Source organism: Melitaea cinxia, chromosome 5, assembly GCF_905220565.1.
Source record: "Melitaea cinxia chromosome 5, ilMelCinx1.1, whole genome shotgun sequence".
In the NCBI taxonomy this organism is placed as follows: Eukaryota; Metazoa; Arthropoda; class Insecta; order Lepidoptera; family Nymphalidae; genus Melitaea; species Melitaea cinxia.
Genome location: NC_059398.1, coordinates 13,156,306 through 13,171,225, shown reverse-complemented (window position 1 = coordinate 13,171,225; position 14,920 = coordinate 13,156,306). Strand labels below are relative to the sequence as shown.

The following is a 14,920-nucleotide window of genomic DNA, read 5'->3' as shown; positions in this document are numbered from 1 at the left end:
TAAAAAAAATAAGTTCAGTTCGTAAAGTTACTAAATAAATAAATTTCTAAAACAAAAGTATCCTAAGTTACTTCTTATTACATTAGCTATCTGCCAGTGAAAGTCCCGTCAAAATCAGTCCAGCTGTTTAAGAGATTAGCCGGAACAAACTGACAGACAGACAGACAAAAATTGTAAAAAATATTATTTTGGTATTTGGTATACCATGTACAAACAGACACTCTAATTTTATTTATCTGACTAGATTACTAATGAAAAACAACAAACGAGTGGTAAAGTTAAAATTTGTACAAATATTATTATTTTCGAAGTTTGGCAATGAATTATTGATTACTAGTTTTGGTATGATAATCTCATGACATGACAATTATTTACAAAGCGTCCGTAATAACATGATAGCTTAATTAAAGTGTGTCATATCTGATTCAGTACGTAGAAGATATTTCGAAAAATTTTTGAGAGAATTTATATAATATACTAACTACTACTAGTAATATTGAAGCTAGAATTGTTTTTTTTCTTTTTGTTCTATTTATATTTAATGAAATGAAACTTGGTTCATTCTTTACTGCGAGCGAGACACTGGATACTATTACTCGAAATTATTCGCAATTATTTAAGTAAAGGAAATGAAAGTTGAAATGTATGGAAGTTGAATGTATGCACTGGAAACGAAGTTGCAGGTATACCTTGCGTATAACATATGTTTAATTAGAAAGGCGAGTTATTTATAAAGAAAACAGTAGTTCCATAAAATATATCTCACTAACGAGATTTTTTGTGTGTAAAATTATTCTAAAAAGTGAAATTCAAAAATGTTATGAACGAAAAAAATTCGCTTGTTATATTGAAATTTATTTGCAACTGACGCATCGTTAATTGCTTTCTTTAGAAGTCAAAATAGCTAATTTAATGTGTTACACTATGTTTATATATTCGTTAGTTTTACCATCTTTGAAAAAATAACAATATTCCGATTCTTTATTTCAAATAACAATTTTTCTTTACATTTTTACTTCAAACAACCTACCAAAAAGTAGTTAATTACGAAGTGAAAAACTACTGGCCGTTCAAAAAAAAAAAATAACAAGTCACAGTCACAAAATGGAAATTTCGAACTTTCTATAGCGTCCCGTGAATTTCCCGCGCGATTTCCCCGAGTCCCGTGGGAGTCAGCGACTCGCCCTCTCGTCGGTTCACAACTGCTCGTAAATCCTAGATCACTCCTGTCCTGGCACGCCCCGCGCCCCGTCGCTGAGGCAACACCATCGAAGTATGAGCTATGCGATGCGGTTTGTTATTCTACCTTAGCGTTGTTATTGGACAATCTTATCTTTATTTGAAACAGTTTAATTTTTAATTTGACGATTTATTTGTATGTTTATTTCTGTTTATTTACTATGTAGGTATGCACATAGTACCTTATTATTTAAAAAATAGTAACAACATGGGTGTATGTAGTTTTAATATATTTCACAAACATAATGAGGTCCTTATGATACGTAGCCACGAAATATAGAATTAAGAATAGCAAAGCGTATAAAGTTGTAAATAAATTATAAGCCAAAGCTTTAATTAATATTGGTTAAGAAAACTGTTCCCTCTATGTCCTTAGTATGTAAGTAACTCCCAATGACAATCATGTGAATATTATTTCAATAGATGAATATACTTATAGATACAATGATGCTATTATAAGATAGATTAAGATGGAGAAAAAAACGTAACAAATTAGTTGATTTTATTTGTCCTTACCTTATTTAATAAGTTTGTCCTTATGCTGTATTTTTCCTAGACCTAGTTAGTGTAGAAGTAGATGGGAATTTACCCAGTGTATGAATGAGTATGAATGACAGAAAGAACAAGTATGTGGGATGAAAGTACGTGCAGAATACGAGCGAGAACTACTATGGAAGAGTAATAAAACTGTATTCATAGGAAACTTCTCCTATTCGAAAAATTGTGTCGGAGGATTAATCAAAAAAAAAAATTATACTAAGTAGCAATCAATCAATTAAAAATATAAAAATCAAGCTTTCAACTTAATAAAACTTTAGATAAAAGTTTCAATGAATATTAAACGCTTGTACAAACAATAAGATTTCACTTACGAGATTGCGAAGTTGGCGTAACAGATCTCTTCGCGTTGCCCGGAAGTAAATAGACCGTCCGCGCGGGCCGGACTTAAGTAATTAACTATATTATATAATTTGATTACATCCCCCGCAGGATATAAGGCATTTGGTGAAAGTTTATTTAGTCAGTGAGAATAACACTGTTATTACTATTATTACTGACATATACAATATATAATAATAATAATAATAATAATAATAATAATAATAATAACCCCCCCAAGGGACCACCTTGCCGTGGTGGGGGGGCTTAAGGAAGGCTTGAACAAATTGTCATTAACATCTTGACCATACCCTACCTCGTTGAAGTAGCAGGCACAAATACCTTACAAAGACACCAACACCTAGACACACCTTTCCAACCAACGGTCCCGACAACCCGTTCAATATGGAGACACGATCAATGAAAAAACGTAAAGGGCCGCTTCCCGGGGGCAATCGCCGGGGCACACCTGGAGCTGGCGCTGGGTGTTTCAGCATGCGAACCGCCAGCGGTGAGGAGCTGAACAGGCGGGCTCCCACCGGGTCAACCGAAAATACTACAGCCGATGCTGACAGACTGACTGACAGGACAACTTCAACAGAACCCTATAGTCCAAGTACCATCTCATATACACCATCAATTCCCTCCTCACCCCTTTCAAACAGAGATTCACCCACACCGACCTTGGATGTTGCGCGGGAGGCAAGTGCCTTTTTACCCACGTCCACCAAAGCCGGTAAACCGAGAGTGCGCATGAAATGGAGTAAAGAAGTAAACCTATTTATCATGCGCACCTACTACTACATCACTAGATTAGAGACCGACCTAACCACCTATAGAAAACAATTGCACGAACTTTTTTTACGAAAATATCCGGAATTAAACGTCACAGAACAAAGAATCGCAGATCAAAGAAGAGCAATAGTAAAAAACAACCTTTTAAATCAGGAAACTTTAAATATAATTAAAGAAGAAATAAAGTCACAACTAGAAACAGAAAATGAAAATCAAATCTATATTAATAGTAATGTATCAACAAACAATGATATTCAATGTTCCTCTACTCACCCAAAACCCAACACAAGGCACACTTCGCCATCAAACATATTCACATATAATACTCAGTCAACATGCACATTTTCTAATAACACTCAGACATCACACATGTCAACACAGACTGAATTTGTTACTATAATGATGGATAACGACATTGATACGGTATTAGACCATAACCTAGGAACGAACACTCAAATAGAAGAAATCTGTGACAAATTCAGGACAGCACTAACACAATATTCAGGAATGGATCCACGAGTCCGACCAAAATTACCTAAACTTAGATACAGTTCTCACCTATTTCAGCTAGTCAATATGTTTAATCAAGATATTCTGTTCCAATTTATTTCCGACGACACAAAACTAACCGACATACATACAATAGTGTATTGCGTAGCCTTAGTTATCTCCGAAGAACTTAACTATAAGGTCACAGAAAATATTAGAAGCACAAGGCCCAAAGACTGTAATAAACCACCATGGCAAATAAGATTAGAAAAGGACATAGAAAAACTCAGAGCAGACTGTGGGCGAGTCACACAGTACATAAATAACAATAGATCCCGTAAAATCATTAAGCATGTCAAAAGAATATTTGAAACAAGAAACACACACACTAAACACGAAAATAGGAATACAAAACCGGAAGAGTTCTTAGACACTCTAAAACAAAAGTTAGCACTAAAAGTTCATAGACTTAAAAGATACAAAAAGGCACAGCAAAGGAAAAACGATAACACAATGTTTAGCACAAATGAAAAAACTTTCTACAGAAACTTATACAAACCAAAAATAGACACAGATACAGTAAACAGTCCTATTATGCCCACACAAATACAACTGGAAACTTTTTGGTCAGGCATCTGGGAACAACAAGTACATCACAATGATAAAGCCGATTGGATAACCGAAGAAGAAAATAAATGGAATTCAATTGAAGAAATGGAATTCACAGAAATAACTGAGACAGAAATAAATAACATTACAGCTAGATTACATAACTGGAAATCACCAGGAGTAGATAAAATTCATAACTTTTGGTTCAAAAAATTATTTTCTTTACATAAGATCATTGCTAAAAATTTTACAGATATCATTATTGGTAAACAAAAAATTCCAGATTTCATTGCCACTGGAATAACCTATATGCTGCCTAAATCACAGATTTCTCCACAACCTTCACAATACCGACCTATTACATGCCTACCAACTATATACAAAATCTTAACATCAGCAATAACAACAAAAATCAATAAACATGTTGAACAATATAATATAATAGCGGAAGAACAAAAAGGATGCAGGCGAGGTCACATGGGATGCAAGGAACAGCTAATAATTGATTCTACTATTCACAAACATGCGACTTCAAAAAATAGAAACCTACATTGCACATATATAGATTATAAAAAAGCTTTTGACAGTATCCCACATTCTTGGCTAATTAAAATATTACAAATATACAAAATAAACCCGAAAATAATAAACTTTTTACGTGATATTATGTCCAGATGGAAAACCACACTTTACCTGACCGCGAATCGAACTAACATCACAACTAGAGAAATAATCATTAGAAAGGGGATCTATCAAGGCGATTCCTTGAGTCCTCTGTGGTTTTGCCTAGCCTTAAACCCCCTGTCATATTTGCTGCGTGGTTGTCGGGCCGGATATTGCCTCAAATACGATAAACAAGATACAATAGTCTCTCATCTCATATATATGGATGATATTAAGCTATATGGAAAAACAGAAATGGAAATGCAAAAATTAATAGACACTACAGCACAATTTAGCAAAGATATTAATATGGAATTTGGTTTGGATAAATGTAGAACACTTCACATTAAACGAGGCAAGATACGGCCAGGCCATTATGTAGTTAATGATACCAATATAATTACAGCCATGGAACCCACCGATTTGTATAAATACTTAGGATATAAACAACTTAAAGGATTAGATCACACAGAAATCAAAAACACTTTAACAATAGAATTTAAAAAACGAGTTAATGCTCTTTGTAAAACTAAACTAACAGGCAAACATCTCATTAAGTCTATAAATACATACGCTATCCCAATTCTTACATACTCATTTGGTATAATAAAATGGACAAAAACAGACATAGAACAAATAGAGCGCACGATACGCACCACACTCACTAAACACAATAATCTACATCCAAAATCTGCAATAGAAAGACTTACTATCAAAAGAGAATATGGAGGAAGGGGCCTTATTGATTTGAATCATCTCTGTCAAAAACAAGTCGGCAATTTAAAAGCTTTTTTTCTCTTAAAATCACAGACTAGCGAAATACATAAAGCCATAGTTCAAAATGATTTTAACTATACTCCACTAAACTTACACGAAGACATAAGCTCTCTAAATACCGAAAGTAACGATCTTCAAACACAAAAACTAGATAGCTGGAAACGAAAAGTATTACACGGCCGCCATCCTCACGATCTAGAACAACCCCACATAAACACGGCAGCCTCAAACAAATGGCTTAAAATAGGAAACCTATTTCCAGAGACCGAAGGATTTATAATAGCGATACAGGATCAAATAGTCAACACTAAAAACTACAGAAAATTCATAATCAAAGACTCCTCAATACCAAACGATAAATGTCGCAAATGCCACGTTCAACCAGAGACCATCCAACACATTACCGGGGCATGTACAACACTTACACAAACAGATTACACACATAGACATAACCAAGTAGTCAACATAATTCACCAAAAGTTAGCACTAAAACACAAACTCATACAGAACACAAACACACCTTATTACAAATATAAGCCACAAACAGTCTTAGAAAACGACACACATAAGCTCTATTTTGATCGCGCAATACTTACAGACAGAACCATCCACTACAATAGACCGGATATAACGCTCCAAGATAAATTAAATAAAAAAACCTATCTGATAGATATTGCTGTTCCCAACACTCATAACCTACAAAAAACAATTTCTGAAAAAATCAACAAATATACTGAACTAAAGGAGGAAGTAGCTAGAATTTGGAACCAAAATAAAGTATACATAATCCCAATAGTTCTTTCCACGACAGGTGTTATCCCAAACCATCTGTTACATAGTCTTAAACTACTAGAATTAAACGAAACTCTTTATATCACCTTACAAAAAGCCGCCATTTTAAATACATGCCGAATCGTAAGAAAGTTCTTGCAAATTGACGAACACGAAATCCCACACAACACATAATTTTAACACACCACACGCTACATTTACTTGGTTTTGACCCGTAAATGCAGAAAAACCAGCCAAAGGCTGAGAAAAAAAAATACCGAAAACAATAATAATAATAATAATAATATAATAATAATAATAAACCACTTTATTGCAACTAAAGATAGTATACATAACAAACCTTAATTCTAGATACATATAGTGCAATGGGCGATCTTATCACTAAATAGCGATCTCTTCGAGATTACCCAACAGTATATATATATATATATATATATATATATATATATATGTACAAAGATATACAAAAACAATAATTAATACATTGCTTAATATTACATAAAAATAGTTTTTTTTATAATTAAAAATGTATTTTATTAACTAAACCGGCAAACTTTGTACCACCATCTTTATTTCGTGATAGGTACCTACCTACATCGTTTTTTTTTTAATATTTATTTTGTATGTACCTTATCCTGTATCAAATTTGGTGCAGTCGATGAGAAGTTACGTGCGTATCTTTTCAGCGATAGATTTATTATCCTCTCATAAATATAACAAAACCATTTCGATATTTTACAATAGAAATCATTTATATATATACATTATAACTAGCTGACCTGGCGAACTTTGTACCGCCTTCTTTATTTTTTTCTTAAATATAATAATTAATATATCAAAATAAAATATAGCCTATCTTTCAAGTTGGATCGAACTGCACATGGTGTGCGAATTTTATTATAATCGGTTAAGTGGTTTAGGAGTCCATTGAGGCCAAACATTGTGACACGAGATTTATACATATTAAGATAGTCAAAGATACGAATTAGACCTGATCTTCACCCATCTGCTTAATGCATAAAAATTAAATAAGTATCTTCTTTAGAATGATAAAGATAAATCGGGAATAAGTTGGCTGGAATATTCCTGGCCAGGTTATATCAGACTTTTTGGAAGGCAATCCTGTGTTATCGTATTCGCAATGAAACAGGGCTCATTTTAATCAAAAATTTATTTAACATGTGGGCGAAAGTAACTCACCACATAATCACAAACATTAGTTTGCAGTAAATATTTCAGCATAAGAGCCAAACGCCATGACCGCAGTAGAAAGCAACCAAACCAATTTCATTATTAAATATAAATGAATCGTATAATTATATAAATATATCCCACCCAGGCTCGAGGTGGAAATCGAACCATTAACTACCGGATCAGAAATAACTATATGGTAAAACCGTGAGAGATGCCCCAGAGCATCCCGAACTCACAAATAAAAATTAATCGCATAAGTAGGAGTCGAAGTCACCCCGTACCTCAGATATCCACAGATATTCGTGTGGCAAGGACGCGTTTGGCTCGTGTGTGTAATTGTGTCCGTGGCAAAATTTACAAACACATCAAAGTTTTAATTTAAGGTTGTATAATTTTATAAATAATAATAAATTCCGTTATATTTTTTATCACGTCTATATACTGGGTCATTAAGTCTGCATATAGTTGTAAATAGATGCTATTTTGTTTATAATTTATTTAAAAAATACGTGGGCATCTATCCCAATCACAAAGGATAGTTGCCCTGATTTTTTGAGGTATAGGTGCCCTTAGCTTAATTTTATCTATCGCTTCATTCACCATATACAGAGTAATTTTATATGTTTAATTTTTTTTTGTGTCTGTTATATTTTTTATGTATTTACCTATATTTATGTTTGGATGTTTTACTGATTCTAGCAGAACTATTGCCACGAAAATATAAAAGAAAGGAAGCAATGCGAGCTCGAGTATGTTCTTGGACCATAGAAAATCTACAGTCAGCTTTCGATAAGAAAGTATGATTGTGCAATGTGCATGTTGACACTTGATTTGAATATTTTAGACCAACAATTAAGAATTTATACTTTTGTTGAATAAATGCTTGTAAAATTAAGAATTTATATTTTAGTTAAACAAAAGCTTTAAAAATTTAATTAGGTATAGTAATCTGTGTGATATAAAAATTATATTCTAATTATAACAATTAAAAGATATAAAAAAAACATAATGTTTTTCATTACTATGGCCCCATGTTTCTTGGAGACAATCGATGTTTTAGGAGTAGAACTACCTAACATTTGGTTTGGATTTTTCGTTTACATGGTTTAAAGGGCATCTCTCCTACTCACTATTTTTATGGTGGGGCAACTATCCATACAGGTAGGCATCTATCCTCCAAAAAAGGGGTTCATGAAAAGCTAATTTCTGCTTAATATGTATTGGGTAGGTTAAAAAAAATAGTAATAATTCAACATAAAGGATTGAGCTAGCTACATTAATAAAAATATTTCGTATAAAAATCATATTTTTAAAATTAGGTGGATATTTTAAAAAGTGAGGCATCTATCCCGGTTTTCCCCTATATATTTATACACCTGTTTTTACCTGCCTTAAGTTTGCATTTTCTACCTTTGTAGGTAGGTATAAAATTTAGTCTTTAAATTCTTAGGTTCATTTTTAAATAATAACTACAATAAATACAAAATAATTTTCATTCATAAAGCTGATGGCTGAAGTCCTTCTCTACTTCGTATATAATATATATTATAAAAAAAAAAAAATTACTAAAATATTATTTATATACTATAAATAATATTTTAGTAAGTTCAACTTGTACATATGATTCTAAAAACATACGATACATAGGTATTCCAATCATATTCAGTTGAAAGGTATCAGACCTTCGAATAAAAGTTTAAATATTAATTGAAAAGGGATTTCTTAATCGAAAATATTATCAAAAGATTCTTTAATGTTCATAAATTTATAGCTAAATATGTAAATATTGGGATAATTATGCGGTTTTCGGTCTCCCTTTTCTCGTTGCTTTGAATCCATCCTATTCTTTTGAAATTATTTTGCGTTTATTAACATCATATTTATTACATATTTCGAAGCCATTTGCTGAGTAGAGATCTGTTAAATAAACAGTACTCTGTAAAATATTCCATCTTTCATAAGCAGTATGTTGATTGCGTTCGACGTTATTAATTTGTTTTAAAGCGGAAGGGTGTATCTATAAAATGATTAACACATAATGGGGAAGGCCCAATTGCTTTGATGCAGGAATAACCAGAGTTAAAATTGGTCAACTTTTAATAATAAAAATCATTTTCAGTTAATGACGTTATTGAAAATTTAATCGTAATGCGTAATATATACCTACTCAGTTGATTGTCAAAGTTCAAATGGAAGATAGCTAAAGTAGCCATTTTTTTATTTTAAATTAGCTATAAACGAGTTGTAGTCAATTACATGCAACTAAGCTATAACACTATGTAAAGGTATTACGACATACGTTGTTACTTTTTAAAGTAAAGTTTAGAAGATAATACATGTACAGAATGAATGATGCTTGCTTTTAACACATTTTCATACCTTCGCTGCACTCGGTTTATACAAACAGAGAAGACGCGAAAAGCGCTGAACCCCTTTTGAAAACTCCCGGCGCGTTCACAGAAAGTTTTGACATTTCTACTAATTAAATACCAAACAACGCTACCGACTGAAACCTGTTTCATATTAGCAATAAGAAATTATATTTTTGACCGTGATTCTTGTGTTAAATTTTAAAAATTTTAATAAAAAAATGTAATGTAACAAAATGACGTTTTAACAATTACGACATGCTGAGTTTTTAGTTATTTATTTTAAGGTTACCTACTGAACCATATAGCCTAACTACATCCCAGATGATATTAAATATTTTTACCTATCTGCCAGCAGTATAAAAAATTAAGATGAATGAATGATGAATGGATGATGTATGATGAAGTATAAATGAAACTGTTTATAGTAAGGGCTTATAACACGACAAATGACAACAAACTTATTCTTTCAATTATGTAATTATCACTTATATTCATTACATACGATATTTTTTTAATCAAGTTTCCATGATATGAAATATTGTATTATTTTAAAATATTTTTGACAAAATACTACCTATTTATAAGTGATAGCATATTTATTCTCTCTCTTTTTATATGATCGTCAAATAAATACGAGATTAGAATTTACGATTAGAATACGAACTCCTAAAAATATATTAAGATATACAAACGAGATTTATATAAATATTATATGTACTGTGTAATAAATTTTATTATTAACATGATAGTATTCAAATAAACCATTTCTACTTACCGTGAATCCTATCCCCACAGTTGCTGAGAAGTTCCCGGATTGAAACTTCCCGGTTTCGAACTGCACCAAAAGTGAAGTCTTACCGACTCCACTATCACCAAGAAGAATCGTCTGAGAACAAAGATTGACTTTAATATTTGTGTATCGTACATATTATATATAAAACTGCTATTATACTTTATAATATAGGGCACAGGAGGAAATATCCTGCAAATCGGGAGCAGCCCGACTGGGGTAGTACCTTGAATTTACAGAAGATCACAGCTAAATAATAATGCTTCCAAGCGTGTTGTGTTCCTGTGGTGTAACCAGAGTGACCGGAGCTCCTGGAGGGGGGGGGGGGGGTCGAGGATAGGTTCGGCAACGCGCTTGCAATCTTCCTTTATGGCATGCGTCTTTAAGCTACGATAGTCGCTTACCATAAGGTGAGCCGTACGCCTGTTTGTCGACCTAGTTTTATAAAAATAATAATTATACTAATACTTTTAGTACAACTGCTGATTTGAATAAGGGTCTATAATATAAGGGTATATGAGTCACACTCGTCAACCTCCAGTAGGATTAAATCCTGAACAACAATATCCGAACACAATCGCAATCTTTTCTTTTCTACAATTTCTCAGGATGGCAGAAAGCTTAAGCCATGTTTACTTTTAAATTCTGTATACAAAATATTGAAAGGAAAAAACGTTTATGCCTTCATTGTCTGTTTTCAATTTTTTTTTTTCTCATTATAAAGATTATTTTTAAAATAGGCAAAACAGATATGAAAAAGAATTGAAAAATATGGCTTGATCATTTTTCTTTTATTTGTGCGAAAATTTAATTAGTAAAGAATATTTTAGGACATCGTTCATTGCGTTATTTCACATTATACATATTTATAAGTTTAAACTAGTTGTCGCACAGTGGTCAAAATTCGACCAGTATTAAATTATAAGTTTGAACATTATTAAAGTTCTGTTGTCAAAAACTATACTTTTATTATAATAATAAACAAAAGAGTGCGTGTATGTGTCAAATACATGGTAGTGTGTGTAATTTTTTTTTTATTGACTTAATTTATTTTTATGCATAATTTTAAAAAAATATTAGCATGCTGTACTCCTTCTGTATATAAACCATAACTGTGCGAAAGTTCATACTATTCGTTGAGACAATTGACATAAAAAGGGGTCCAAAGTTTTAGCTTCATGTATTATATATTAATATATAGATTACTAGCGACCCGCCCCAGTTTCGCACCGTTGCAAAAACTATCAGTGTTCCTCTACTATTTTATGAATGTATTATAAATATAAACCTTCCTCGGACATCACTCTATTTACTAAAGAAAACCGCATCAAAATCCGTTGCGTAGTTTTAAAGCCCTAAGCATACAGACAGCGGGAAGCGACTTTGTTTTGACAAGAAGGCTGGTGCATTTTTTGCCCAGAGAATCGGCATAGCGAGTCAACGGGGAAATGCTGCCAGCATTGTTGGCACAATTCCACGCGGACATGATTTGTACCAATACTATTTGTACATATTTAGTTCTTAATTTGTTAATTGTGAATATGTATAATGTTTAAATTTACATTTTTTTTTCTTTGCTTATGATTCGAAAAACAGTGGATTATATATTACTTCCAGCGACATAATTCTTCATCTTTTCTATTCCGATAGATCTATAAACATCTATATGAAGCCATGCAATATGCATCAAATATAAATTTCTCAATGATTTCATCTGTTACCCTTTGTTATGATTAGAATCACGCTCGCATAACTTCAATAAAAGAGTAAAATATCGCTTGGAACAAGCGAAGCGGAAACTTTTATAAAACAATGGCCATATCGGTGAATCTAAGCGTAGTCACTTGAAAGTTTAGTAACGCAGTCGTATATCTTTATAGCTATTTCATATATCATATATCATTCACAGCTACTTTATTCAAAAAATGACTGAAATTTTATTTCGATTTTTTCATAAGAATATTGAGAAAATTTTTCGTCTTTCGGAAAGCTCTCGTAATTTCAATTTCTATTGAACTTACATCATTTTGTCGTCGACGGTATCGATTAATGAATAAAACGAATCCCATTTAGTGCTGCTAAGCACAAAACTCTAAAATGACTGGACCAATGGACCACCTTTTTAAGGTAACTAACACTTTATAGGTTACACGGAATAAAAAATAAAAAAGTTGAGTAGAAAATTATTAATATTTCTAGAAAACGTAAAAATTACGTAAACTTTACGCGCTTAACAGTTCGCAAGACAGGACAACTTCTAACTTGTCAGCTAGTATTATATAAAATGTTATGCATATATAGCACACCTTATGTATAGGCATGTCGTCATCGATAGCCGAGCGCGCCGGCGAGTCGGGCCGGTAGTCCCGGTAGCCGGTCGGCGAGGGCGTGCCGCGCGGCGCCGGGGCGCGCAGCGTGTCGTCCTCGAACACGTCGTCACTCATGCTGTCGTCTGTTCCCACGTGCTGCGACAAAAACGCTTAAGTTTTAAAGCTATCGAATCGGTCCCTATCGACACTTCTAATTTACATATTATATTACTTTTTTTTTTCGAAGTGTTGAGTACTGTTGGCCCTAGCGGCCTTTACAGCGTCACCGGTGAGAGGGGCCGGGCACTAAAGGCACCGGCTGCGAAGCTGCTGAGGAAGGCGTTTGAGCGTCTTGTTGGTGATTCGGTCGGGACCCGGGGCTTATATTACCTATATATATTATTACTTATATGTAATATAGGTACCTGCTATACGGGACCTACCGCAATTCTCATTTTAAAAACGCCGACATTTCGGCAACATTGTAGACATCGTGGTCAAGGACGACTGTGAGTCACAAAATGACAATCGCAATAAGAAGAGTTAAAAAGAAGACCATTTGAAAATAGGTGTTGTTTTATTTTATGTACTACTCGGCACCTCAACCATGATTTTACTAACTACATTTTTCGAAAGTTAACCTTAAAATATTATTTTTATTAATATAGTTAAGTCTGTTTAACTATTGTCTTATTTCGTTTTTTTATATACATATGATATTCGATACCCAAAGGTAGGTAAGGTAAGGTAGAAAGTAACTAGTCTTTGAGCGATAAGATCGCCTTTACACATCTTTTTTTTACATTGTATTGTGTTTTTTGTTGTATTATGGTGCGCTATACAAACAAAGTAGTAAATATAAATAATTTAAAAAATCCTATTTGAAATTGTAATTACTAATCAAAGTCCAATTACATAAACTGATTTTAAATTACCAAACAATAGAGATCGCTGCAACGCAAGGCGTTAGCTTATATACATACATAGTAGGTTAGTTCATGTACGTACGTACTGCGTATTAATCGGACGTCATCGGTCGTCTATATTCAATGTATCAATCAATTCGTTCAAGCGCACTGACATTGTTCTTGTTCATGACAGTGTTTACCTCCGCCATACAGATTAAATGATAATAGACATTGACACAATCAATCGGCTTACCATGTCTACGCTCGCATCAAAGGCATATTCCAGGACTGATGTGTAAAGCGAAGCTCACACTGTTTTTATTGTATTGCGACTTATTACTTTAACAGACTCAAAGAGGAGGAGGTACTCAATTCGGCTGTATTTTTATGTATGTTACTTCATTAGCTTTTTACCGGGTGTGCGGATTGTCACGGTTCTTTTTTATTTGTCCCAATTACATTTGACCGAGATCTGGTATACAATTTTTAAACACGTAATCTTTTTTTTTTTTGTCGAAAGTTAATTTTAATCGCTATTTCATGATTTAGCCTGTATAACAACTCCATTCTCCTTACATATAGGAGAAGAATTGAAGCTTAACCCACCACGTAACGATCGCTATTTGGTATATTATGATAACAACCGGGACCCACAACTTAGCGTGCTCTTCGAGACACGACGGGAAGACCTACAAGGTCAGATATCCAAACCGGAAAGAAATATTTGCCCAAATATAAATACACGTCCCGAACGTGAATCGAACCTGCAAAGCGCCGGTGTATAGGTGCCGACACGGCACACAACCACTACACCGGTTGCTGTATCAATATTTAGATACTTACATAAAAATATTTACGTCAAAATTTTCTGAAGGTAAAAGAAACATATTAAAATCCGTTCCCTAAAAAGAAGAAAAAAATCAGAAAACATTACGACCGTTACGTTTAACAACTTCATTTTGTACTAGTTCTAAGCAATAAGCGTACAAAAGTTATCTTTCATTTGATAATTGAAATATATATATTATTATTTTGTAAAAGCTTTTACTTGTAATGGATTTCGTTTCATCTTCGAACGTTTGGCTAGACTAGACAAGTTTTAAA

The 14,920-nt window shown here is 33.1% G+C and overlaps 2 protein-coding genes across 2 annotated transcripts; one reads left to right on the top strand and one right to left on the bottom strand.

The window, feature by feature from the left end:
* The first annotated feature begins 2,523 nt into the window (after positions 1-2,523).
* Positions 2,524-6,417, top strand: LOC123653859. The gene has a single exon (XM_045589838.1). It carries the CDS (start codon positions 2,524-2,526, stop codon positions 6,415-6,417), a length of 3,894 nt encoding a protein of 1,297 aa, XP_045445794.1.
* Positions 6,418-9,277: 2,860 nt separating this feature from the next.
* Positions 9,278-13,043, bottom strand: LOC123653858 (ras-related protein RabC-like). Its single transcript, XM_045589836.1, has 3 exons — positions 12,906-13,043; positions 10,585-10,695; positions 9,278-9,454 (listed from the first exon to the last, which is right to left on the bottom strand). Exons 1-3 carry the CDS (start codon positions 13,041-13,043, stop codon positions 9,278-9,280), a joined length of 426 nt encoding a protein of 141 aa, XP_045445792.1.
* Positions 13,044-14,920: the final 1,877 nt, after the last annotated feature.